Source organism: Stegastes partitus, unplaced genomic scaffold (genome assembly GCF_000690725.1).
Source record: "Stegastes partitus isolate 25-593 unplaced genomic scaffold, Stegastes_partitus-1.0.2 Scaffold1842, whole genome shotgun sequence".
In the NCBI taxonomy this organism is placed as follows: domain Eukaryota; kingdom Metazoa; phylum Chordata; class Actinopteri; family Pomacentridae; genus Stegastes; species Stegastes partitus.
The window spans coordinates 83416-110186 of NW_007579573.1; the positions used below are offsets into that span (position 1 = coordinate 83416).

At 41.6% G+C, this 26771-nt stretch overlaps 2 protein-coding genes across 2 annotated transcripts; one reads left to right on the forward strand and one right to left on the reverse strand.

The window, feature by feature from the left end:
* On the forward strand, window positions 1-16477 carry LOC103372844 (collagen alpha-2(VI) chain-like). The gene is made up of 28 exons (XM_008302587.1): window positions 1-161; window positions 2039-2186; window positions 3558-4168; window positions 4280-4300; window positions 4447-4512; window positions 4605-4658; window positions 4748-4792; window positions 4879-4905; window positions 4999-5025; window positions 5137-5181; window positions 5268-5321; window positions 5458-5520; window positions 8957-9019; window positions 9119-9172; window positions 9270-9305; window positions 9392-9454; window positions 9989-10051; window positions 10389-10451; window positions 10545-10607; window positions 10705-10755; window positions 11260-11358; window positions 12428-12490; window positions 12577-12612; window positions 12709-12754; window positions 12847-12999; window positions 13704-14159; window positions 14242-14280; window positions 14366-16477. The coding sequence occupies exons 2-28, from the start codon at window positions 2045-2047 to the stop codon at window positions 14965-14967; spliced, it is 3105 nt and encodes a 1034-aa protein (XP_008300809.1). The 5' UTR covers window positions 1-161; window positions 2039-2044; the 3' UTR covers window positions 14968-16477.
* On the reverse strand, window positions 16350-26397 carry LOC103372843 (X-ray repair complementing defective repair in Chinese hamster cells 5). Its single transcript, XM_008302586.1, has 21 exons — window positions 26315-26397; window positions 25873-25986; window positions 25589-25772; window positions 23655-23703; window positions 23412-23534; window positions 22914-23099; window positions 22653-22767; window positions 22098-22236; window positions 21865-21977; window positions 21662-21724; window positions 21437-21574; window positions 20519-20606; window positions 19064-19194; window positions 18657-18853; window positions 18309-18396; window positions 18117-18186; window positions 17856-17965; window positions 17514-17610; window positions 17247-17314; window positions 17083-17157; window positions 16350-16879 (listed from the first exon to the last, which is right to left on the reverse strand). The coding sequence occupies exons 1-21, from the start codon at window positions 26327-26329 to the stop codon at window positions 16865-16867; spliced, it is 2178 nt and encodes a 725-aa protein (XP_008300808.1). The 5' UTR covers window positions 26330-26397; the 3' UTR covers window positions 16350-16864.
* Between the last annotated feature and the right edge of the window lie 374 nt (window positions 26398-26771).

Sequence of the window (26771 nt, forward strand, 5' to 3'; positions counted from 1 at the left end):
TGAGGAAAAGCGACCAGGATCTGACCCCGGCCGTCCACTGATATGGGAACTTTCCGCCCGAGATGATAATCTTTAGTTTAAAGTCTTTAGAAATTGCTTGAATTTCCTGAGGTTCTGAAGTCGCAGCTTTGGAGTTTTGCACCGTGTTTGCTGTCACTGCGGTGAGTCCAACTTGACTTTATTCTAACTTTAGTGGAGGTTCAGAGGATGTGTGCTGCACCTACACAGCTTCAAGTATTTCTTACTTTTTGATCAGTCATCAGCAAAGCTTACTGGAAGTATTAAAAGTAAAGAAAATGCTCCCACTCACTGTAAACAACTAAAATAATTCTTATATTGTAGATGCTTCAGGTTTGGCTGATTACATACTGTTGGGTAGATTCATCCACAGAAATGTGTCATATTTTGTATATCAGCCTGTATATCACCAAAAGGTTATCTTTCTTAAAAACAGACCTGCTTTTTGGCTTTGTGACAATATGTTTTCCAACCAATCCAAGTTTTTTTTTCATTTTATTTCGCAATACACATATTTTTGCAGCTGCCTGACTGATAACATTTTCAGCACTTTGGTCAGGGCAGGTTGTATTACTATGCAAATAAATTTAATTTGAAGTAAAACCCATCAAGGTAGGCTTACAGTGTACCAAAATTGTAAAAATGTAGTGTGAATTTTGCGTGATTATTATTATTTTTATTACTGGGCATGTCGAAATTGAAAAAAATAAAGTAAAACAAATGTAAAGTACAATATTTCCCTCAGAGATGCAGTGAAATACTTAAATCTGTACAGTACTTGAGTAAATGTACTTGGGTACATTCCACCACTGCCGCTGGTGCACGTTTTGTAAGATACTTACTGTTAAAACATAATAAAATTATATATATATATATTCCTAAACACCTAAAGTTGTCTATAAGGAATTTTTGACTTGCAAAACAGGTGTTCTTATTGTAGAATACATGTGACCACAAATCCTCTGCTTCAGTAAAAGTAAATCTACAAGTGCCCAGGTGTTACACTCAGTGGCCATTTTTTTTAGGTACATTTGTGTAATCTCATTTAAACTATTTCAACTCTTTTGCCATCAAATTTACTTTTATGATGCCTGTAATCTTCCAGCTTTTTTCTTTTTTTGGTCATTGAGGTGCTCAGTAACGGGGTCAGCGTGAGTTGTGCTGTTTTCCTGCATTCAAAACTTTAAAGTAGAGAAATATGAACAGCACTCTTGCATTAATGCAAGCAGCATTTTAATGCTAGCCGGTAAAAGTGGGGCTATTTTTAACTACACGGCTGTGGCGATGCATCCATTTTTTTCATGTAAAATATTAATCCACAAAGTAGCGAGTAGATATAAACGTGGTGGAGCAGAAGTACAACATTCCCCTCTGACAAGTGTTGAAGTAGAAGTGTAAAGCAGGGTTTTTAAAAAGTCGTACAAAACAGCACTTAAGTACAGTAATTAAATAATTATATTTCGCCACAGTGTAGGATCACAAAACTTCCTGGATTTGACTTCCACTCCATGTTTTCTTTGTGTTTTGATGTTCTTGACATGAAATAGTTTGGGAGTCCCTGCTGCAGCCTGAAGTTACACTAAACCAACAGTTTAATCTGTCTAATCAGTTTAATCTTTGGCGTTTGTTGATGTTGGGTTATGCTGTAGGAATTCTCTGCTTCCTTTTTAGAAGAATTCCTCCCCTGCAGCACACACCACCCTCTTGTCGAGCAGCACAACTTCTCCAAGGATGATAGTTCCTCACACAAACTCTCATGTAGTTTGGGATTTGAGTTTGACTAAACAGGTGGCATGCGACAACAAGAGCTTCAATTTAAATATTGTCCTCTTTTTCTGCACATATTCGCTGACGTTGTTTAAAGCAGCGATAAACATTCGAAGGCTCTGTGGAGACGCCTTCTGCGAGGACTCACTTGTTTGACAGCTTCTTCCTGCATTTCAAGAGCGCTTTGGAGACAAAAGTAAGCTTTCAACAACTGACCTATCCACCCCTGGCTGTTTTTTTTCTTTTTCTGCAGCAAAACATGGCAATAATTTCAGGACTCATCTTTCTGTGCGTGCTCCAAGCTGCAGTCCCTCAACCAGCGCCACCTCGGGGAGACAGTCCAGAACCAACTCAAGCTCCATTCCCACCTCAGCCCATACCAGGACCTGGGGACTGTCAGCGTGAGTTCATTTAATTTCTTTTCAGCTCAATAAAATATCTTGTCTTCGCCTGGATACTCTTGCAAAAGAGATTCTTAATTTTAGCAAGACTTTCCCTGGTTATATGAAGGTGAGATAGGACAGTTTAATAAATGTGGCCCCATAAGAATCAAATGGAATCAAATGTAGAGGGTGAAAAAGTGCCACATCTCCCAAGGAAATGTCATAGAGTTATAGTAGCATAAAATGAAAATACCCAAGTCAAGTGAAATTACCTTAAAACCATACCGGTGGTGGTCTCCAGATGCTTTAATTAACCTTTCTGTAATTTGCTCTATTGCAAGGTAAAGATATGCAGTGACAGTCCTCCATAAGTCATAGTATTGTAAAGCATCAGGGACATAATACTTGAAGTAATGCAAGTAAAAATAGTCAATGCAGAAACATTAAATCATCGTCAATTTGATTTAAGCTTTTGGACAAAAATTAACAAAAACAAAAAGTATGTATTATTAATTAACTGACATTGTAGAAATTTGTTTTAACTTTGACGTGAAAGAGTCCATCCATCCATCCATCCATCGTCTATACCCCGCTTAATCCTCACGAGGGTCGTGGGGGGCTGGAGTCTGTCCCAGCTGACTCAGGGTGAAGGCAGGAGACACCCTGGACAGGTCATCAGTCTATCACAGGGCTACACTTAGAGACAGACAACCAAGCACACTCACTGCCTCACTACAGACTATTTAGAATCACCACTTAACCTCAACATGTTTTTGGACTGTGTGGGAGGAAGTCAGACAATCTAGAGAGATCCCACGCTGCACGGAGAGAACATGCAAACTCCACACAGAAAGATCCCAGGTGTCCTCACCGGGACGCGCACCGGCGACCTTCTTGCTGCGAGGCAACAGTGCAACCCACCGCTCCACCTTGCAGCCCCATGAAAGAGTCTTGTCTTGTTAATAAAAATTGAAAATAAGCACAATATATTACAATACATCGATTCACTGTTGAAAACCAAAACTTCCAAGATGGTGAATCCTTTTTATAGGCACTGTACCACTAGTTCTAACCTTAAACTCATTAAAAGTCAGTTGAAACTATGTAAATAATTATAGGTGCAAACAATAAAGCATCATATATCATTAGCTCTTCCTGTGTTTGCATGGGGGCAGCATGGGGTTCGTCCTGTTGCCTCACAGCTCGAAGGGATTTACGGAGGAGTAAGCAGTGTATAGAAAGTGGATGGATGGATGTTTGTATGGACAAACCTCAAGTACTGTACTTGTCTGCATGCCCACTCCCCTGTTTCCCTACATTTGTAGCATTAAAGACCACAAACAGTGCAGTAAAAGTTATTTACTCTTTTGTCGGCGTTCTCTTCTCCAGCGAAGATCATCGACTGTCCCATCAGGCTGTATTTCACCATCGACACCTCAGAGACCATCGCCTTGCAGGAGCCCCCTCCTGGCAGTCTGGTGAACAGCATCAGGAACTTCACCAAGATCTTTGTCCAGAAGCTGGAAGACAAGGAGTACAAGGGCCAGATTGCCATTTCTTGGTCCATAGGAGGCCTGCACTTCTCCCAGACGCAGGTGGTCTTCAGCAACTTCACATCCAAAGACAACTTCACCAGGAGTCTGCAAGACATCGTATACCTGGGCAAAGGCACCTACATCGACTGCGCCCTCAAACGCATGACTTACCAAATGAGCCAAAACTACACGGGGAAGAAGCCCATCCCCTTCTCCGTGGTCATCACTGACGGCCACGTGACGGGAAATCCGTGTGGCGGGATCAAGACGATGGCGGAGAAGGCCCGTGAGCAAGGCATCCATATATTCTCGGTGGCGGCGTCCAGGGTCATAGACGACCTGGGAATGAGGGAGATAGCCAGCTCCCCCACCGAACTGTTCCGCGACAACTACGTCGTCGTGGAGCTGATCGACAACAGACTGCACATAAGCACCGCAACCATTGATCGCATCATAAAGGCCATGGTGCTCTGAAATCTTTACTCTTCTTGTCTTACGTGCTTGTATTTCAATTCATATTTAAATGTCAGTATTAATATCAGGTGATTCCCACTGACTGTTGTCTTTTCTTTGTAGGAATATCAAGCATATTTGCAGGTAAGAAAGATTCTATGTACATCATCAACAGCAATGATATTTAAAAGGGGGCGTTGATGCATTATCGCTTCTCTCTTGTCTTCTATAATTTCTGCCGTACCACATTTAATATTGTTTTTTTCCCCCTCTTTCCATTGATCTTGTAGTGTTATAAACCGTTCTGCTATGAGATTCCTGGAGGCCCTGGACCAAAAGGATCTCCGGGTCAAAAAGTGAGCATTATGAAAACTAAATTAAAGTCAGCCCTGTTCACTTCTGCAAAACATTATGTTGTTGAACTGTCGATGTTTCTGTTTGTTTATAGGGCATAAAAGGAGGCAGAGGCAATATAGGGGCAAAAGGTGAAAAGGGTAAACAGGTGAGTAGAAACTCTGTCGAGCAACTTAAACCAGAGTTGATTAAAAACACATTGTGTCGTTGTTTATCGTTGACTTTGTTGTATTTCAGGGGGATCCCGGCATTGAAGGTCCAATCGGACGACCCGGACCAAAGGTCTGCTGACGCCACCTGGTTGATGATTTTTGGTTTTATACACAATCCGTCATCATTTAATATCTCATTTATTCGTTTTTCCACAGGGAGAGATTGGTCATAAAGGCGACAAGGTGAGAGATGAATCTTTACATTCCTGCTTTTCTATTCATCTGTCAAACTGAATAAAATGCTGCCACATTAACGGGTCTGTTTTATGTCAACAGGGTGATATTGGATTAGGTGGAGCGAAGGTAAATTGCGTTTTTATGCTACGTTTACACACTCCACTACAGCATATCTCAACAGTGAGTGGTTACACAGTGTGGCTCATTTTGTCTCTCCTCTGACGTCCAAACGTTCAGGGGGTGAAAGGTGCACCTGGCAAGAATGGAACCGACGGACAAAAGGTGAGTTTAACACCAAGATGTGAAACTGTGAGGCTAATCTGTTCAATATACTGATACGATATGATCATAACTGTGAAACTCTTTAGGGTAAAATCGGCCGTATTGGAGCTGCTGGTTGCAAAGGAGATCCAGGTGACAAGGTAAGGTCCACTTCTATACTAACCATCTTATTTAATCAAATTTGTTTGGTGAAATAATGCATGTGGCTGTTTGATTGTACTATTGATCAGCCATGTTTATCGAACCATTAAAACATTTTGTGTTTGTCTCTAAAAGGGACCTGATGGTTACGCTGGGGAAGTTGGTGAAACTGGGACACCAGGGGACCCCGGAGAGAAGGTATGAATGAAATCAAAACCAAGTTAAATTTAACCCTTGAAACCCCAATCAGTTTCTGTGCTTTTTTTTTTTTTTTGTGCACCTGTCACATTTTTAGTCAATCATAGTTTTTCACTGCAATCTAAAGTCCTGCACCTCAGTGGAAACAGCACAACCATGGCTAGAAGTAGAGCAAACAAAAATATGTTCTGTGCATTATGACACCATTATATTACCACTGATTTTGAAGGGGGAAAAAAGTAGAATATTTTATTTATTTTACAAAAAATGAAAAAAAAAAAATCTTCAAGTGCCCACAGGTGTTATCAACACTGGAAATAAAGATAACTTCACAAACTATAAACAGCTTAGTACTTACATTTTTTTGTTGTTTCCATACTCGTCCTTTTCGTGTCGAGGAGTCCAGACTGTTTGGATTTGACAGAATCTGTGAGAGAGTCATATTTTGTCAAGATTTTAAAGACATGTAGAAATAAGGGGAGAAATATTACAATTTCAAACTTAGATTTGGTGAAGATTTCCAACAGAACAGCAGGTCACAGACGATTAGTCTAAAGGATTTTGGAAAACTGCTAAAGTTTATGGATTTGATTAATGGTTGAATTTGTGGTAGTTCTTGTCAAGAAAACACGGCTTTCGAATCTGCTGGGGGTTGATTCAGACATACTGAAAAGAAAGAATGGTGCAAAACTTGCAGAATGAGAACTATAAGGATCCCACATGACTGGGCCAAAGTGTAATATTCACAGTAACAAGGTGAATATCATTGAGGCAGTCAGAAAGTACATCTGGCTGACTGTGATGATCTAATTGGACTGTTAATGAAGGTTTTGATTAGTCAGGATTATGCCAGCCATGATGAGCACTACAACTAGAAAAGGCTCCGTTTTAACAGGAATATTTAACTGTGCTCACTTTAACTGAAAGGCAGCACATCACAGAGCCTTGAAGAACAGTTTCTAATGTCTTGTAGCTTGTTCCCGTAGATTAATCGTAGCAACTGCTTGAGTTCCTTGAAGACGTTCCACCTCTAATCCAAGAGGCTTCATCAGTTCTGACTGACTAGTTGGGAGTTCCAGATACTTATATGTAAAGTGTAAAAGACAACGGAGATAAACGGTGATTGAGAGATCTCTAACCAGTCGCACTATACTGGCAACAATGATGAATAATAAAAGCTTTTTTATTTTTCATAGCTTTCCGTTGATTGGCGACTCCTCTAAAACAAACAGCTGGAAAGACCATCCCTCAACAGAGGTGGAGGTCTGAGGCATCATCTCTCACCTGTTTACAATTCAGTCCTAAGATCTCTCCCCAAGAAGATGAAACCACATTCACGCCTAGCCACAAAAGACCCTAACGAACCCCATTATGGCAGGGGGAGCACTAATGACTCACATAACGAGGGGGAAGAGCAACAAACCCCTAATTGAAACCAAAACTCAGGTATTAATGGCTCCTTAAGGATACTATAGGTCTGATGTTTGACTCATTGGCGGCTGTTTTCCAAGCAATAAAATCTTCGAATTAGATGTCAACGTTCTGCACCAGCCGGAAAAAAACAGAGAAAGAAAATTTGCCATTAAAAATGCAGCAAATACCTGTTTCTGTAAATTGACGCGCCGAAGCAACATCTTTGAAATCTGCACGTTCCTTCAGTCGCCATGAAAGCGTAAAGTGCTCCTGATTCAGAGTCTGTGTCAGCTGAAAATGAGATTAATGGGATGTTTACTGAAAATAAGCAGCAAACAGGAGACGGCAATTATGAACACAATGTCAGATTGAATAGTAAAGTAAAATGGCACCGGAGGGAAGCGTCTCCGCAGCATGCCTCCCAAACACACTGATCTGCACAAGCACGCACCGTTTCTTCTGTGTAATTAGGAAAACACCTGCATGACTTGGACCGTCCCATTATGGAGACGGTTTGTGTGGGACAATGACAGGCTTCATTCAGACAGTACAGTTTATGAATGTTGGATTTTAAGACTGTGAATGGAAGCGGATGCTACAGTGTTTGAAAAGAAATGAGGGAAGTGAAGACGGATTCACTTCAGTTTGACGGAGCTCTTCTCATCCAATAAGATAATATCTCCAAAACAGTGACCTGAGTGTGAGTTTGAGTTTTGCATTTTGAAGGAAAGGAGGTTTACATTTTAATATATAATACATGTGTGAAAAGGGAAACAGGAATGGCTGTTTTTGCTGAAGACATCACCCCCTGCTCATCTCACAGCACATATCAAACACTTTAATAGAAGGACACCTATCCTCAAGAAGCTGAACATCTCAAGGTTTTCATATTTGGAACTAGTAACTAGTCAGGTTAATGCGTGTGCTATGTTAGCAGCTGCATTCTGTTGCATTCATGGAAAAATATCTTATTCTGTTCCAGCTGGACAAAATGTCAGAATGAACCATTATTGCTCCTTTTTAAAAAGCTAAATTGGCAAATACAAGTAAAACTCCCAGCAGCTCGGCAGCTATTTTTCTTCTGGTTTGTTGACATTTCTGTAGTTATTTTAATAACAAGCTTTACAACTTTATGGCTAGTATGGGCATGGTAATCTCCAATAATCCATTTGTAATCCATCCATCCATTATCTATACACCGCTTAATCCTCACTAGGGTCACGGGGGGCTGGAGTCTATCCCTACTCTTAGAGACAGACAACCAAGCACACTCACATTCACACCTCCGGACAATTTAGAATCACCAATTAACCTCAACATGTTTTTGGACTGTGTGGGAGGAAGCCGGAGAACCCGGAGAGAACCCACGCAGAAAGATCCCGGGTGTCCTCACCAGGACACGAACCTTCTAGCTGTGAGGTGACGGTGCTATCCACCGAGTCACCGTGGTAAAACAATGGTAATTCTGTTAAACCAAAGTAAAATCAAGAAAAATTGGTCTCAGCAGTTCCTTTTATGGGCGTTTTTTGTTTGTAGACCTAAAATTACATGGTAATTACATGTTTCTAAATGAGAAACTCAAAAACATCTCTAGATTCGCTTTTTTTTTTTTTTTTAGTCTAAATGTCTAAAGACAAAAAGAATATATTTGCATGTATCCTTGGTAGGCCTGTCTTGCCTGCCAGCAACTGATCAAGATATTTGGTCCTCTCTGTCTCAGATGAGCAATGAAAAAAGTTATATACAAAACCCCAAACTGTAGCATTTCTTGAGTTTTTAGACAAAAATAGTCTCAAGCATAAAAAAAAAAAAAAAAAAAACATGTTCTGGGCGCACATAATCCTTTTTGTTCTTTACGTTGGTTACTGGACAAAAACCATTTGTTCCCAAATCCTTATGATTCAGGCTTTTATTTCTCATAGAGCCAAACATTTTACAGGTCCTGTGGGTTCCATATTTTCAATTAAACCGTACCAATTAATGTCTTCAGTCGTGTATTTGAGTTGTGTTTGTGTTTGTTTAGGGTGATCCAGGCATCCCTGGGAAGTCAGGCCCCCCAGGCCCTGATGGTGAGCGAGGACCAAAGGTAACCTTCAAGTTAAAATACAGAAAGAAAAACAAAAAGTCAAACAAAAATCAAGATTTTCCTTTACTTTGAAAACTAACCTGAATTCCTGTCCTGTAGGGTGAAACTGGAAATCCTGGAATTCCAGGAATGCCAGGGGAACATGGGATTCCGGTACACAACAGAATTTAGTTTTATTATACTTGACTCCTGTATGAAGTAAGTTAATGTTTCAAAGCTGTTGCTTAAGTAAAACTAATAACTCTTGCAGGGGCCTAAAGGATTACCTGGACCAAAGGGCGAAAGGGTATTTCAAACACACTCATTTAAAAAATACTGCTTTGAGAATTTGCCATTGTTTGTTATAAATGATTATGAAATAAATTTGAACAGGGGAGTCGTGGAGACCCTGGAACAAAAGGGGGACCAGGACCTGATGGGCAAAAAGGAACAAAGGTTCAGCATGTTCTTTAATTACTTTCCCATTCATTCATTTGTTTAATTTAAATTCAATTCATTATCATAATTCATTTGTTTGTCGTTTTCAGTTTTTAGATTTGACAGCAGTCGACTTTTTACAAACTGTAACTAGTATGACTCATTTTAGAGTAGCGTGGTTTAAAAAGAAAAAAAAATAACGTGGAGAAGAACATGAGAGACGGAGAGCTGCTGATGCTGATCTGAAAGCCAAATATCTATTTATTTTGAGACACTTTCAGACAGTTTCTGTTGACCTTACAAGAGAATTTAGTGAGAACGACGAGTCCCGGCTGGCTTCTACTCTTCCAGAGAAAAGCCCATGAAACGCTCTTTTCCAGATATCTTTTGTTTCTAAGTCCCCGTAGCTCTATTTTTTTTAGATCCTCAAGAAACCTCTCCACACATTTCCCTGAAATAAAATTACTGACTTCCAACTAAGTCGTGTTTCACAGACATTGTGCAGTGATTAATGGTGTGTTGCGAGTTCTGACACATTAATTTATTTTAAAGGGAGAACGGGGGCCAGAGGGAGGCAGAGGTCGGCCAGGGGAAGACGGACTCAAGGGCTCCAAGGTGAGGAGATCACGGTGTGGGTGGATTTTGGCAAAGCGGTGACTCAGCAGCTTCCTAAGAACTCAGCAAGCCTTCGTTACAACTCCAATAGTGGAGCTGCGCCTTCGTGAACCTGCTGCCAAAATAACCCGAGCCGAGCCCGTTATCATCAAAACCTGTTTTCTAAGGAAAAGCTCTGAAACTAAAAAGCCTTTTAAAATGTGATTTGTGCAGTTCTGGGCATTGCCAAGTCCACATGAGCGTGAGTAATTCTCTGTGTGTGTGTGTGTGTGTGTGTGGGCTGGAGTCAAGGTCATGTCCAGTGAAATCATTTTGTGTTGCTTTCTCTGTCTGCCAGGGAGACCAAGGATTACCAGGACCGAGGGGTCCACCAGGAGAACCAGGGGGCCCTGGAGAAGATGTGTGTTTTTTTTTATAATATCACAATCATCTGCACTAACTCCTCAATGTTGGAGCTTATTGCTGATACAGCTTTTGTACTGTGTGGCTGCAGGGCTCTTTGGGAAATCCTGGAGAACCTGGACCAAGGGGAGACTCTGGACCACCTGGACCAACGGTGAGGAGTGGGAGTACTCAGCAAATTAATTATTGTGCACAAAACACTGCGTAACTACAACACAATGGTGCTTAATGTTATTTGTTTTCCTCTACAGGGGGACAAGGGAAGAGCAGGATTCAACTATCCGGGACCAAGAGGACCAACTGTATTGTTTTCTGTTTCACTTGTGAAATTTCCTGCATGTTCTAAATCCTCTGAACCTCAAGCTGTTTTTTGTTTCTACTACGGTCACACTTTTCACTCACTGTGGGCTCATTTTTCCTCTGCTCTATAAAGTCCTGCACCTCTACAGAAACAAAATCCTCAAATTTTGGTCACATTTGTCGCAACTGAGTCACTAATGGATTCATGGTTGCACTGAGGAGCTCAGAATTTTTTAATTTTTACAGAATCGTGCTAGACGGGAAAAAAAAGAGTCACGTAGAATAAATTGAATTTAGTAAAACATTGTAATTTGAATCTTAGATGTGACTGACTGATGAGTAGTTCGAGGACTGTCAGAGGACGGAAAATCCCACAATTCTCTGTTTATGCAGTTTTCTGAGTTTGACAAATGCTGGAAGATAACAAGCCTTTCAAACCTGCTGGTGGGGGTATCCGGGTCCAGAGGGTTAAATGTCGTGCTTGAGGGTTACTTTGCTCTTTGTAGGGAGACAGAGGTGACCCAGGCAGGCTGGGACCCAGAGGCGGCAGAGGCGAATGTGGTGCCAAAGGAGGACCTGGGAATAAAGGACCGCCAGGAGAGCCCGTAAGATTAATGACAAATGCTTTGTAAACGGAGATGGAATTGGCTTTTAACCAGAGATTTTGATCAGGCAGGAAAACAAAGGCTGATGTTCAAAAAGGGAATAACCTTAACTATGTATGCTGCTCAGCCTCTAAGTTCAAAGGTTGTGTTTGAGATCTATATGAAAGTAAACTATTTCCAAAAACAGTGTCCTGGTTACCTAGGATACTGCACAGACCTCACTGTGATCACTTTTCAGTGTGACGATTTCTTCAGTAGAAAATAGCTCCAGAGTAAATTCTTGACAAGCCGTTCCTGTGTTATCCTGGGACATCGTTTCTGGAAAGAGATGTTGAATATTTGAGTGATTTGTCCACAACAAATCCAGTTTTATCCACCTCTTAAGGCAGAAATCGTACAGATGTCGAAACCTCAGCTGATGAAACTGAGAATATGTGTAATGCATGGCTCGCCTTTTTAGAAGTTATGTGGAAAAAAAATTGACAGCATTGTACATGGAGTGATGTGTCCCTTTAGAATACAAGCAGATCCCTTATATCGCTTTGAGTGGCAGGGCGAAAATATGGCACGAAAAATAAACAAGCATGTGTTCTATATGAATTGAGCTGGGAAAGAAAGCTGTGAAGTCGGTGGATGTTTTACCAGGTGCGGCTTTGCACTGATGAGGTGTGATTTCTCCTGGGCGTCTTCGTCATCAGCACTTAATAACGGGACTATTATGTTGTGTTAAGTCATTCAGGTTGCCTCTGTAGCACTTAGTTCTTGAGAAACACAACATAAACTAATAGTAAAAGAAGCTACTAAGACCGTCTTAGGAAGGGATCACACGAGCCGCCGATGTCAACATGTTGCCATTTTGACCCGTGACACTCAGAGAGTACATGGATCAGGTCCATCCTTAAACTTGGCCTTCTCTTAGATCTCAGCTACACCCCTGTAGAGTTTTATGACTCTATCTTGCACAGCTGGGATACTGTTGCTAAAATCTGTAAAATAAATAAATAACAAAATAGAATTATTATGTTTCAGAAAAATGAGTCTATTCCACTGAAAAATGTTTTGTGTTTAGGGTCAACCAGGGCCGCCAGGGGAGCCAGGAGAGAGAGGACGCAGAGGAGATCCTGGCCTTGATGTAAGCAAAAGCACAGCCACTCAAATAATGACTTGACCAGGTGGTAAATTTGTGATCTCTCCTTGTGCTGTGGTCTGTGTGTGCAGGGGGGTCCAGGACCTGAGGGCGATCCTGGGCTCAACGTGAGTGAACTTTAAAAGCTTCCCAGATTTTAAATGAATATATTATTATTCTCTTTGATGTATTGCTTCTGCTAACGTTCATGCACGTCACTGCAGGACTGTGACGTCATGACTTACATCAGGGAGACGTGCGGCTGTTGCGGTACGCGAATATCGTCAACACTCAAAACACAGGTTCACGGTAAAGGCTCGTACGTTGTGACACGCAGACTCTCTTTTTGTCTTTTCTCTCAGACTGTGAGAAGCAGTGCGGAGCTTTGGACATCATATTTGTGATTGACAGCTCGGAGAGTATCGGAGAAACAAACTTCACCCTGGAGAAGAACTTTGTTGTCAACACCGTCAACAGGCTGGGATCTATGGCCTCTGACCCCAAGTCGCTGACCGGTACAGTCAAGCAAAAAAACTCAGCATGGACTCCACTGTAACAGACAAAGATGTAGAGATTCCTAGGAAGAATTAACCTTTTTCAAAGAGCGATTCACTTAATCTGCCACATAGGGTACAATTATAGACAAAAAACACTTGGACAAGTCCTCATGTGGACCCTGTACTCCTGATTTAAGCTACGATTGTGCAGAAACAACTAAACACTAGTTGTTGTTGTACATCTTCAGCCATAGAAAGCATAAAAAGTGAATATTTCAGCTTTACACCGCAGTCAGTTAATGTTCAAGCTGTGACCACAACATCCAATTAATTGGAAAATTGCTTAATAGCACCACTTTCTTTAGATTACAAGTATTAATGCATATATTTTAAGCAACTAAAGTATGACTGATGTATTTTTATTCTGTGCCACAGAGCTACATAAAGCCACAAGAGAGTCCAGGGTGACATAACAAAGAAACGCACTGTAGTTTAAATCCATCCCACAACTGTCCTGCTGCTGCTGCTAATACTTAAAAGTAGCCCAAACAAATGCCCATTTTATAGCAGAATAACATTTACTTAAAAAAAAAAGAGGCACATTTCTGATGTAGTTTTAAAGATCTGCAGACAGTTTTTGTGGGATTCCTTGACAATTAAAATGCAAAGCAAGATCAGCCTGAACCTGAGAACTGATCTGTGACCTCTTCTCCATCTTCCAGGCACAAGAGTCGGAGTCGTACAGTTCAGTCACTTAGGAACCTTTGAGGCTATTCTTCTCAACGATGCAAACATAAACTCCATGTCTGCCTTCAAAACGGCAGTGAAGAACCTGAAGTGGATCGCCGGGGGCACCTTCACGCCATCAGCCATGAAGTTCACCTACGACACCCTCATCAAGACCAGCAGGAGAGCCGGAGCGAAAATAAACGTGGTCGTGGTCACAGACGGCCGCTATGACCCCAACGACAATGACGACAGCAAACTCAGGTCCCTCTGCCACCCCGGCGTGGATGTCAATGCCATTGGGGTTGGTGACATGTTTGACAAGATACATGATAGCGAGACTCTGCGGTCAATAGTCTGCAACGCTACGGGCCGCATCACTGCCATGAAGCGTTACACTGACTTGATGGCTGAGGACTTCATGGAACGCATGGAAACTGTTCTGTGTCCCAGTAAGCCTGAACCTACACACTCAGCAGGATGACAGTAGAGATCCTTCCAGCATTTATCTAACCTATCTGATTTTCTTTCCAGATCCAATAATTAAGTGCCCTGATCTCCCCTGTAAAAACGGTAGGTTCTATTAAGGACCAGATTATTGGTTTAGTGTTGGCATTAAGTGCAGCTCAGTAAGCGATTTGTGTTTTTTTCATTACAGCACCCGATGTAGCGCCGTGTGTCGGGCGCCCAGTGGATTTGGTATTTCTATTAGATGGCTCGGAGCGCCTCGGGACAGAGAACTTCCGCTATGTTGGAGAATTTGTGCAGAAGGTGGCAGACAGACTGGGACTGGCCAGGAGCAGGTCTGATCGAATGCGAGCCCGTCTGGCGCTGACGGAGTTTGGCAGGGAGTATGAGAATCATGTTGCTTTCCCCCTCACACATGACCCAGTCACCATCAGTAACGGCATGAGAGCCTTACCTTATCTGGACTCTTCTTCGAGCGTGGGGCCCGCCATCTTCCACACCATCGATAACGTCTTGGGCAGAGGAAACACTCGCCAAACGAGACGCCACGCAGAGCTTTCATTCGTTTTCATCACAGACGGCATCACGAACAGCAGCCACCTGGACGAGGCGGTTAGCGCCATGCGCGGGCAGCAGGTCGTCTCCACAGTGATTGCCACGGGAAGTGACGTCGACCAAGAAGTCCTAACGAAGCTGGCCATGGAGGACCAGGACGCCATTTTCAAAATACAGAAATACACGGATCTGGTGGACTCCAGGTTCTTTGACCGCTTCCTCCGGTGGGTGTGTTAAAGAGAGTCCCTGCTCATGTGAGCGCTGTACTGGTGCTAACGCTGTTAATCTAGCATTTTAAAGGATATTTCCAGTTTATTTCAGCTTGGTGTATTTACCATTTAAGGACCAATGTGTAGGAGTTAGTGGCATCTAGCAGTGAGGATGCAGGCAAGTGAATACTCCTCCCTTTACAATTGTAGAAGAGAAACTATGATGGCTGTCACTTAAACATAAAAAGCACAAGGCTCTCTTTGGAGCTAGTGATTGGTTTGTAGAAATACACTTAATAAAACAGTGAATCAGTTATAGATACATTCCATTTCAGCCAATAGATCCCCTAAATCCGACACAGAGCCAGACCGTTCTCTAGTGCTGTGCAGAATGGTCTGACTACACCTAATTACCATTCTGCTATATCGAGGGGAAAAAACCTCTGGTGCGTTTATATTTCTGTAAATCAATCACAGCCGTCTTGGGGGGGAGCGAAGATTAGGATGAATCATCTGTGTTCCCTCAAAAATAGAGACATGGGAATTGTTTTGGTGGAACATTTGCATGCAGGCAGGCGAGTGCTGTCACTAAAATGGATAATTAACTGAAAAAAAAAAAAGTAGGAGAGTTGGGGTATTACACGATGCACACGTTTTGTGTGGTATGTTGCTGCCTGAAGGTAGTTGTTGTTTCCTGTAGTGATGGAGATTTTGAAAATGGTAACGCACAGATAGCAGAAACGTGTGGCAGCAGCAGGCAATCTAGTGTATATCTGGTGAGTCAGACTAGACTGAAAACACAGACAGAAATTTGCTGCCTGGAAAGGACCTTTCGCTAACTGCATTAGAGATTGCCATCTGGCACAACCTGTCAGCTGACTTAGTTTCCCTGGGTGCGTTGTCTTGTGCGACAGTCAATTTGCCTTTTTGCCTTTGCGCCTTCCATTTGATTCACATCCTCATGTGTGGACTCCGGTTCGAATAGATGTGGTCGATCATTACACTAAAAGGACTTACAGTCATCCACGATGTGATCAAGTTTCCAGAAAGCCAGCTTGCTTTTCACAAGCTATATGCATTTACTGTTTCTCGAGTGCTTTTTAGTTCTTCTAGTGTTGTGAATAGTGAGTTGATTGGTTCTTCTTGTCCAAAACATTTCATTGCAGGTTAACACACAGTTAATGTTTTGATTTCTGTGGACTTCTGATCAAATGTATGAAAATGTTCATGAAAACATGATTTTTTTTGGAAAGCTGCACAGAGGTCTCGCTTGTTGATATAAGTTGTTCGTACGACTCACATTTCCAAATCTCTAAAACAAAAGTTAGCATGACTAGATATGCCATGTTGAAATAAACTGGAAACTATGCGCTGTACAATTTGCAAATAATGTCACAGCATTGTGCTTTGTACCATTTTGTCAAAAAAAACTGTATTCATCTTTAGTATTTTGTTACACAGAAATATAATACAAGCCATGCATTCTTTATCGACCATTAAGCTTTCCTGATTTGACATAATAAAGCTGCAGCTTGGAAGACGCCGCAGTGCTGTCTTCTGTAAAGTCCTCAAGCGGTTCTAGTGCACAAATATCTCAAGTGTTCTCATCCAGCATTAAGAGTCATAAAAATTACAATAATTCTGACATTCAAAACAAAACACATAAATCCTTCACCTGAATCACTTTGAGGAGTTTTGTGAATTCTAAAGACAACTGTTTTTTATAAGCATGTGTAAACTACATTTGAGTTTAACCCTGTTTTGTGCATGCACCTACTCAACATCACCAGTTACAGTCAGTTTGGTCTCCACAGTTTACGGCAGAACAAAGGACGGCTAAACGGGTTTGGTCTGGCAGCGTTGAAAGGGTGCATTCTTGGAATTTCTCTTAAAGTCCAGTGTAGACACTCCTACTGCCTCCCTTCTTACATCATGTCCAGCTGCACAGGAAGAAGAAAAAAACATGTATCTGAGGACTTAATAAGACCAGGCACATTTACCACACACAGGCTGTGTCACATCCTGCAAATAAACTTGGAGTGGCTTTGACTCGAGTTTTAGTCACAACAGTCATATAAATATTTAAAGATAGAAAAGGGCTGTCTCGGTATATATATCTATAAAAAAAAGCAGAAACACTTACCAGGTCATCAACATCTCCAGTGTCTTCAACTGGTGGCGCAGCGGCCTCCTCTTTCTTCTCCTCAACAATGAGGAACTGAGGATAGAGTAGGTTTCAGTCAGTAAAAAGGACCTTCCCAAGTTCACTTTAAATTCACACGTGTAACATCTATACACACAAATCACCTGATTGGCTTCGGTTTTGGATACGGTGCTTCCTTCCACCTCGTCTTTGCTGATCAGAGTCACGGCATCTGTCAATCAAACACCGAAAATGGAGTCAGACTCCAGACTATGGAGCAGACCTGTGCTGCGATTTGTTTCAGGCATTCATTTCCATTTTCATGTCATTTACTTGTCTTGCACCCAAATTATGTGGAACTTTCATCTCATCTCAGGGGAGGAATGATTTAAAAGAAACCCTGCAGCCCCAAGTAAAGAGGCTTATCATACCTTGAACAAGCAGGTCCCAGAAGACTTCCAGCCCCCTGTTTCCGATGCTGCTTTTCAGGGACTGGAGGTAGCTATTGTACAGATCAGCATTCCCCAGCTGAATGGGAAAAAAAAGAAAAAAAGATGTGAAACATTCAAATTCCATTTAAGGGTCTTGTAAAGGCTCACATCTACATGCAGACACATAAGCACATACTTGCACAATAAGCTCGAATCCCATGAAAAGAAACAGACTCATTGTAATCTTCAGGACTCATAATCTCCATAGAAAAGCCGAAGTACGCGGCTCGACAGAAACCACCACATCATCATGTACTTCCCAAATGGAGGATGTTTATTTACCTTAACTGACTGCTCTCTGAAAGCCTGGATACAGGTGATACTTTTCATGTAGTACGGTGTGTCCTTGTTGCTAAGCAACTGCTCTATCCTGTGAGTCAGTTGCTGACAGACTGGAAGGACACGGGGGTCACCACAACCAAACAAAGAGACAAACACAATTACAAGGGCTTGAACATGAGTCATAATGGTTTAGAATACAACCAGAAAACAAGTTTATCTGGGCAGCTCGTCAAAGATAAAGTCCGGAAAACTGGACCTCACCCTCTCCGAACGGAAGAGTCTTCTGCTTGATCAGAGTGCGGAAGTCTCGGGCTGGATCCACGCTTCCCACCTGCGTAGTCGGTGAAATGCAAATTTTATAATACAGCTGGTAAAATCAAGCAATGGAGTACTTTATCTAGAAAAGCTGATTTTTAAAGGATTATTGTGTCATCCAGCTCCTCTGATTCTCACCGAAGTGACAGAGCCCTCAGCAATGTCAGCCAGGTTATACTCCTCCTCTGCCTCGTCTTTAACATTCTTGGCATCCGGCTCTTCGGCGCTGTGAATGACAAAGGAGGCTGATTAGAATCCCGAAAATAGTTTTAAATGTTTCACATTTTTGCAATCAGAAAATGTCAAACACAGCCACACACACACTTACAGATGACTCCTGTAAGACAGTTAAAAAGACAAATCCCATAAATTCCACTTCAAAGTTTTTATGCCGTCTTCTGTATTAATATTTTTCGCTACATAAATACTTGCATAACGACACCCTTGACATTCAAAGACCCGCCAACACACTGAATCCAAACTTACTCTTTGCCAAAAATCTGAGCACTAGTCTTGAGTTTCTTTTTCTTCTCCACTTCGGTGAGCGGGAACTTCCTCTTCATCTCCTCTAGTGGAGCCCGGCAGCGTTCTTTAATGACCTCGGGGCGATCTAGAGCCGCCTGCAGCCATGGCTCTATGGTGGGAAGGGGTGTACCAGGGTTTACTGCCCGATGATGCAGACACTGAAGAGAGGTTGGGAGGAGAAATAAAACAATTGGAGACCAAATTTCAACAATCGCTAGCTGGTTTAACTCTTGTCAGACAGATTAAAGCTTTTGCTTGAAAGTTGAAAATGACATCCACATCTCCTCAATAGATTTGCCGTCTGCTTCATCCCAGAAGTACCAGGAGAGCAGTACTGTGTCTCTGAAATACAAAGTGGACTGCAGTACCTGGAAGTGCCTCTGGAAGGCAGGGTTGGGAATGTTGTGGGGCTTGAGCAAGTCCTCCTGCTCTCCATTCTCATCTTCTTTCACCAACATCATAGAGTCAATGAGAGAGTCTACGGCAGACAGCTGAGCGTCTGGAGGAATCAAACAACAGCAGAAGCTCGTTCACATTCATTCCTCCGTGTATTAAGGGTTCTCACTTCTCTTTAAATGCAGTTAAGCAGCGTCAGTGATGTAAAGCTGTGTCAGACCACAAAGCCTAAATCTGAGCCAAACATAAACAAGTCAAAGCCGGTATTACTTCTCTGGGATACTGGAACCCCACTGTGCAGAATGAGCTACAGTATATTCAGAGTTTAGTGCTAGACGACAGTTTTCAAAATCTCCTGCACGTTTGAGCTCATCCAAAATCCAAGTTTACAGTGTGTATCTGCAAAGAAGCCAATCTTGGTCCAATAGGTGACCCACATAACTGTTAACCTGAACATTTTATCCTGCATTGCACAACACTGAGTATGATCTTTCAGTGATGTGCTGCATCTAGCAATTACATTTTTCAAATGAAATATCTAATTATTCATGTATTCTGAATTTTTTAATCAGAAAAAAGCCAGTGTAGATATCACATTCTGACAGACATCCCGGATGAAAAAAAAACATAAAACAGACTCATATTATTATTCAAAGCACATATCTCATACATCTCCAAGCATGCCCGGAGGGGATCCTTAAGTAATAGCAGCCGTTATGAACTGAAGATGTAGACATGGTGATGTATGTGAATCAACCACATGCAAGGAAACATAGTGAAACCATTTATACCGTCTGTAGCTGACGGAAATATATTTACGCCTGGTCTAAATACTGTATTTGCTGCTGTGACGATACAGATTGTAAAGAATCGGCAGTCAGTTAAACATGCAAATTTGTGAGTGTGTGATAAGCCAGTTCCTTGCGGTGCTTCATATGGAAACAGAACTTACATCAGAGCTTTAAAGAGCCAATGTTTACATGTTGATATAATATTTTGGGGGCTGACTAGAAAGTGTTTATTAGTTTAATGTTAAAATAGCTTCTTTTTTTTTCTCAGACTGCAGCACCTCTTTTTATTTGCTGTCTGAAATGCTCCATTTTAGCACCTCTCTTTGAGGTCCCCTTCCTGATAAGTGGAGTCTGCTCCGGAAAAAAAGCGAGGTAATGTGGGTTACGTACCGTGAAAGAAAGCTGCTCATTCTTTGTTTGAGGGCATACCAAAGTAGCAGCTAGGTAGGTGTTATGCAAATGTGTCAGGAGAGGTGGGTTTTTTTTGTGGGAAAAAATAAGTCAATTTGGCATAAATTTTGTGCTTTGTAACATGCACCAAAAAGGGCCATACAACACACTAAAGCAAGAGAATGATAAAAAAAAAAAAAACATAATATGAGCGCTTTAAGGGAAGACAACATACAGACAAAGTACCTGAAGGAGTGAGCTTCTTGTTTTCCAGAGAAGGAAATGTAAACTGTCTGAGGTCTTCCACGAAGGGCAGCTGGACGTACATCAAACACTACGCAGGGTGAAAGAACGAGGTAAGGATTGTTACTTCTGTGTTATCTGACACAGACTTAGTAAATATACAGTCGTGACTCGATGATCCGACACTAAATGTAAAACCGTCTTTTATGTCGGATAGCAAAGCTGTCGGATTGTCAAGACGGAGGTCGAGATACAAGGAGGGCTTGATGCTTGAAGGCTCATTTGTTGCCAATTGTATTGTTCTTTCTAGTCTCTGGATATTCAGGCCCAATTAATGATGAATATCTGAAAATTCGGCGCGGGCGGTGGGGCACTTCCACCCCGGGGTAGCGCTCTGACGGGGTGGACGTGGCCGGAACACACAGGCAGTATTTGGCTGCTGATGCCAGTTTAGGATAGCGGCCACAGTTCTGTTTCCATCATCAGCACCGCCGCCACCGCCACCATCCATGTTTACTGAGCACGATCACTGTGTGTGATGTCATTGGTTCCTCTTCAGCTCATGCGGGACACTTTTGGGTCGTATGAAGCTCACACAGCAGATCACATACAAGTCGCATTTAACTGGAAATGTAATATTTTCACAAAAAAATCTGAATTGAGCATTAAGTCCTGCAGTCTGAACGTAGCCGATCTGTGAGATTGTTCAGTCAGATAATACGCCGTTATCCTTATTTGTGACATAAAATGTCACGTCAGAGTCGGAATCCAAGGCTGTCGGTATGTTAAGGCTACTTTTCATGGGCTCCGTTTGTTTTTCCTAAAAACTTGTCAGATAGCAAGATTTTCAGATTGTTAGGGGTCGGACTCTCGAATCACGACTGTACTTGACAAACAGCAACTTCAGGTCCATGTTCTCACCTCATGGTCCTGCTTGATACACGGGAAAGCTGCACCCACTTGAGGGTTGCTGCGCCTGTCATAAGCATAACGCACAATGGCCACCATTTGAAGCTCATCCAGTGCTCGGATAAGAGCGGACAGCGCCACTCCTGCATGCTGCTCAGGCAGAAAAGTAGAATCAGACATAACTGGTCAATATCAACAAGTGGTCACCAGGAATGAACCAGTTCTGTCCATCCTCACCTCATCATCCTTGCCAGGAAATATCTTGATAACCTGACTTCCCATGAACTGATGGCGTTGAACCTGCAGGCATTACATAAATAAAAGAATAAATAAACACAAGGCAAAAAGGGAAAGAAACCTGCCCAGCCTCAGATTTTCACATTTAGATATCTTTTATGTTTTCAGATAGATCACAGTGGCACCATAAAAAGGTACAATACCATGGTCTGTTTGGTGAAGCCCAGCACAGCAAAACACTTCCCATCGTGCTTGTATTTCATCTGATCTTGATCAACTTGGGAGAAGGGAACAATGTCACTTCCATAACGAAACCCTGAGAGCAGAAAAGAAGCAGATTTAGAAGACGACTGGAACTCAGTCTGATTTTAGCTGGTGTTGAGAAGTAACGCGGGGAAACAACACCAGGCACATCGAGTTCAGACCACTTCCTCACCTTGAATGGTGTCGTCCTTCTGCACCTCCGTCTCGTTGTCATCGTCCAGGCAGTAGACAGTCTCTCTCTTCACGTCATCTCTCTTGTTGGTTTGAGCATCAACTGTGACCCACATTTTCTTCAGTTTCTCTTCAGTCACCTGGTGAGCACGACGAGAAAGACTTCTGAAGGAGAAACCTCTTGACACTGTTTGCAGAGCTTTATTATTGCTTTTTAAAATTATTATTCCACACCGTCTGTCTCAGTGTTTTAGTTTCTACGTGGGCTGTTTGTTTCTCTAGTTTTCTATAAGCACAGCACACATTTTAAATGTCAATATCACAGCTGATGATGTTCATTTGAAAGTGGAGAGCCAAAGCTGTGATTATTCAATTACCTGTGGAGCCCTACACTGAAGTATTTGCAGCAAAACAGCAGAACAGTTACAGAACAATAACAACACGTAAGAACTCTGCTTCTCCGGTACAGTCAATAAATAAATAAATAAATGGCATTCAAGTAAGCTGTATAATAAGCATGCAAGTAATAACAAAGTGCTTGTCATAGTCCACTTACTGCTTTGTAGCCAACAATACGGATGGAGAGAGCGCTGCCAATGGTTAGCTGACAGGGCCAGGCCATTGGTCTCCTCTCAATACGCTTGAACATGCAAAGCTGCTCGATCGCATTCCTGCCACAGGTTTAAAGCACATGGGAAACTTGTGAGACCCCGTCCCTACAATAAGTATCTCTAGATGGAGACACAGCCATGTGATTCAGAGACTGAGACATATGCAGGCATGAGAAACATCAGCGTTTGACAAAAGGCCCTCTAACCTGAAGGTGTAAACTTCATCCAGGCCGTCCTCCTCATCCAGACTTAGCATGATGCGTCTCACCATCTCCAGGCCGCTCCTCTGTTCCCTGGACAGACCTTTTCCTGTTCCTGGTCCTGGGTGGCCGGGGCCTCTTCTGTCTGCGTCTCCGTCACCCTCTTCATCCTCCTCCAGAGGGAAAGGCAAGCTAGAATTGAACAGCGAATGGTTAAAAACAAGAAATCAAGAAAAACAAATTGAAAAGGAATAATAACAATGACGTGTTAATGAGTGTTAATTAGATCAAGAAAAATGCGTGCTCAGTTGGGGCTCACAGAAAAAAATGCTACAATAAACAGTATGCGCTGTGCTCTTTTCAAGCTATAAATGAGTCAATTAAATCAACGACATTAAAAAAAACAACAACAATCTCCTACAACCTGATTTACATATTCTATCACATAAAGCAATAAACACATTAACTTTGAAATTGCACAGTATGAGTCTGTTTGAACCTTACAAGAACTGCAGGGTGATGCCAGCTTGTTTCAGGTTTTCAATAATAACATCCAGGTTGTCTGAACTGGCCTGGGTGGTGAGGTCAGTCAGGAGGACGATGTTGAGACGATCGCACTTCTTCCCCCTTAAAAGGTACCACAGAAAAAACGCTTTAGTGTAGTAAACACTGGAACACTCAGTTTTTGCTTTTTGTTTTTAGCGAACAGCACAAATGACTTCTGAAATACAAACGGCAGCTTCTTACTTGGTTTCTCTCTGAAGAAGATCCATAGAGACAACAAGGGCATCCAACCCTGATTAACACGAGTTAAGGAGCTTGTATATTCTCTGACAAAGTTTGGGAGCATCAGGTTGTGCACAAAGAACATCTTGCAAATACCAATGAAGTGTTGGTCTTTCCCTTAGAGCTAGAGTACTGCTCATGACGACAACATGTGAACACAGAGGAGGAGCCGACTTAAGAAAATCACTAACTTAAAATCTAAAAAGCACTTAGTTTAAGAGTCATTTTTCAATCAAATACTGGCCGACCCAAAAAGTAATTAATTCCAGTTCTACTGATAATTTTCAAAAGGTAAAAATGGATTTTATTGTTCACACATTTGCAAATATAATGACTAACTACAGCTGGACTCTTTCATATGAATGAATATCTGAAGCTAAAGGCTCACATTTCCATGAACAAGCTTCCAAATGCAGGTAAAGGCACACAGACTTCATAACCCTCGCTCTATTCAACTATTTTTTAAAGTTCAGGTGAAGGTAATACGAAGCGTCTGCAGACTGAGTTCATCAAACCAAGGGAATAACTCTCAAACTTTCAGTCCTCTCGGTATAAAATTCCCTCTTTGTACTGACAGTGTTTCCTTGCTGAGCTGCAGTCGAGACACAGCAGCACAAAGAGGGGATTTTGTGCTAAATCATAGCGAGTAACTACTTGAAGCTCTTAGATTCAGACATCAAACTGCTCAAGCCTCACATGAACTTTTGAATAAATTTTTTAACTGATTGATGGCGGTGTTTTTTGGCCCCTACTGCAAGCACATTAGGCAGGGATGTACTAAAAGGAGGAATGTTTCAGCAAGTAAAAACTCTCTAAAGTGTTCAAATAGGCATTTAGAAAACTGTGAATCTGCCCCTTAATACCACACTTAGTCCTGATACAAAGTCTTGTAACTGAAAATGTTAATGGATAGTTAATTATTTGACCTGAACGTCTGTTTTGGCCGACAACAAAACAAAGTGTTATCGAGGCTTAAAACGTGACCAAGTTTGGAGTGTCCTGACTGAAGAAGTCACAAAATTAGTGGCTTCTTTTAAACCGCTTCTGAAAAACATTTTTTCCACAATATCTGATTTCATCTTTTTATTGCTGAATAAAGTGTTTATCTTCTGGTTTTAACTTTCTTCATTTCACCTTAACTTTGCTAACTTTGTTTAGCATCACTGGCTCCCTGTTGCTACTTTTCCTTCTGGGTATCCAGCTTTTTTAAACCTTGTTTTTAAAAATGAAATTTTAATAAAGTTATCATTATTATACTATTATTATCATCACACAGATTAAATCAAACATATAAAAACACAAATAAACCAGGAATGGGATGTAACAATTGTTACCCAAGAATGGAAAAAAGCCCTACTACCTTAAACAGGTACATCCCTGCAAAAAATTAACTTTAGCCACTGCACCATTACTACGAATAGTAATAATAATGTTTTTTTTTTCTAGCACATTTCAAAACTGAGGTGCTTTACAAAACATTAAAAAGCAACAGTTAAATATTAAGAGATGTCAATAAAACACTAGTAAAGACAGTAAAACATTCAAAAGGGTAAAGATAACACTTAAAAAATAAAATATTCTACAAATGGCTGTCTGTAGAGTGGCCTTTTAAAAGTTTTTTTGAAATAAGCCACTGATTGTAAACTGGGGGCTTGTTCCACAACATCAGGGCTAAAACAGTAAAATCATGTCCCAGTTTGTTTTAAGCCAAAACTGTGGGACTTTTAAAACCACATGATTATCTGATCTGAGGGGTCCTGGTATAGAAATAAAGGGTATAAAGTCCTGAAATGTTGAGCGGCACCAGATCACAAAGAGGTTTGAAAGTAATAAACAGAATCCTAAATTGAACTCAGTAACAAATGGGTATAAAAAGCATTAAGCAGAAAGGATACAATCAGCCTGCTGGTTCTCTGGATGGATCTGATTTTCAATCTCCACCAGCAGCTCAAAGTCAGGTATCATGAGGTGACGATGCACTGTGATGTTCTGGTACTGGTCGTCCTGGTCCAGGGGGTTTTTGGTGGCGTCTGTACCAAACAGAACTAAAGCCAGTTCATCCTTAGACTCTGCAAAAACCTGACAGAAGACAAACAACAGGTCCAGTGTGTTAACCATGATAAGGACCTCTCTTTTATGCCTGAAGTTTTAGTTTGTGTCTTGTTTTGTAGACGTGTACCTGGCGCTGGACAAACTTCTGGATGACTTTTTTGGCAAGTTCAAAGGGAGGCTCTTCACCAGGGGCAGAGTTGGACATGGAGAAGCCCACATCCATGCACAGGACCAGAGCTGACTGTAGAGGACAGGCATGCCAGGGCTCACAAACACGAAAGAAGGCGTCCTACGTTTCTCAATCGCCCTTTTTTCATGCTATCTGTTCTTAAGCTCTTAAAAGTAGCATGAAAGGATATTTGTATACACTGAATAGGGGGCGTGACAGCCTTTTGCCTCCCTGCCCTACATGCCCCGACATGTCGCCTGCGCTGACGTTAAGTTCAACAAAAAATAATTATTTGTTTCAAACATTTGAAAACCGCCAAATTAAAACAAAAACCACCGTCTAACAAACTATGCATATGGAAAACTGCTTTATTTAGGAAATTTAACAGAAAACAACTTACTTTAGCGCCTGCCATTTTCTTTCTTCCCTCTTCCAAAGGCTGTGTGCCACTTTGTTACACCTCCGGAAAGAAACGCCGGAACCGAAACGACAGGTTCCTGTTTACGGTGAGAATTGTTCCGCGGTTATTTCTAAACAGCTTAACGAGACATATTATTGATTGTTTCTCACTGTAAATTATGGTATATATGTTTAAAGAAATATACCGAGTCTGTATCGAGCTGTCGGAAATGTATTCGCGGTCTTTAAAGTCTGACTAGTGAGAGCAATGAAATGCAAAAATCAGATGTAGGTCAAACGCCCTCCAGCGTTTCATACGACTCTGTGCACAGACTGAGATATTATAAGGTCTGAGCTTCCTCTGTGTTGTACCCGCTGAGATTTCAGAAAATAAAAGTACTGACAGATAAATGAATAACAACAACCACCCGTGAATGAATATAAAAATGATAAACAAA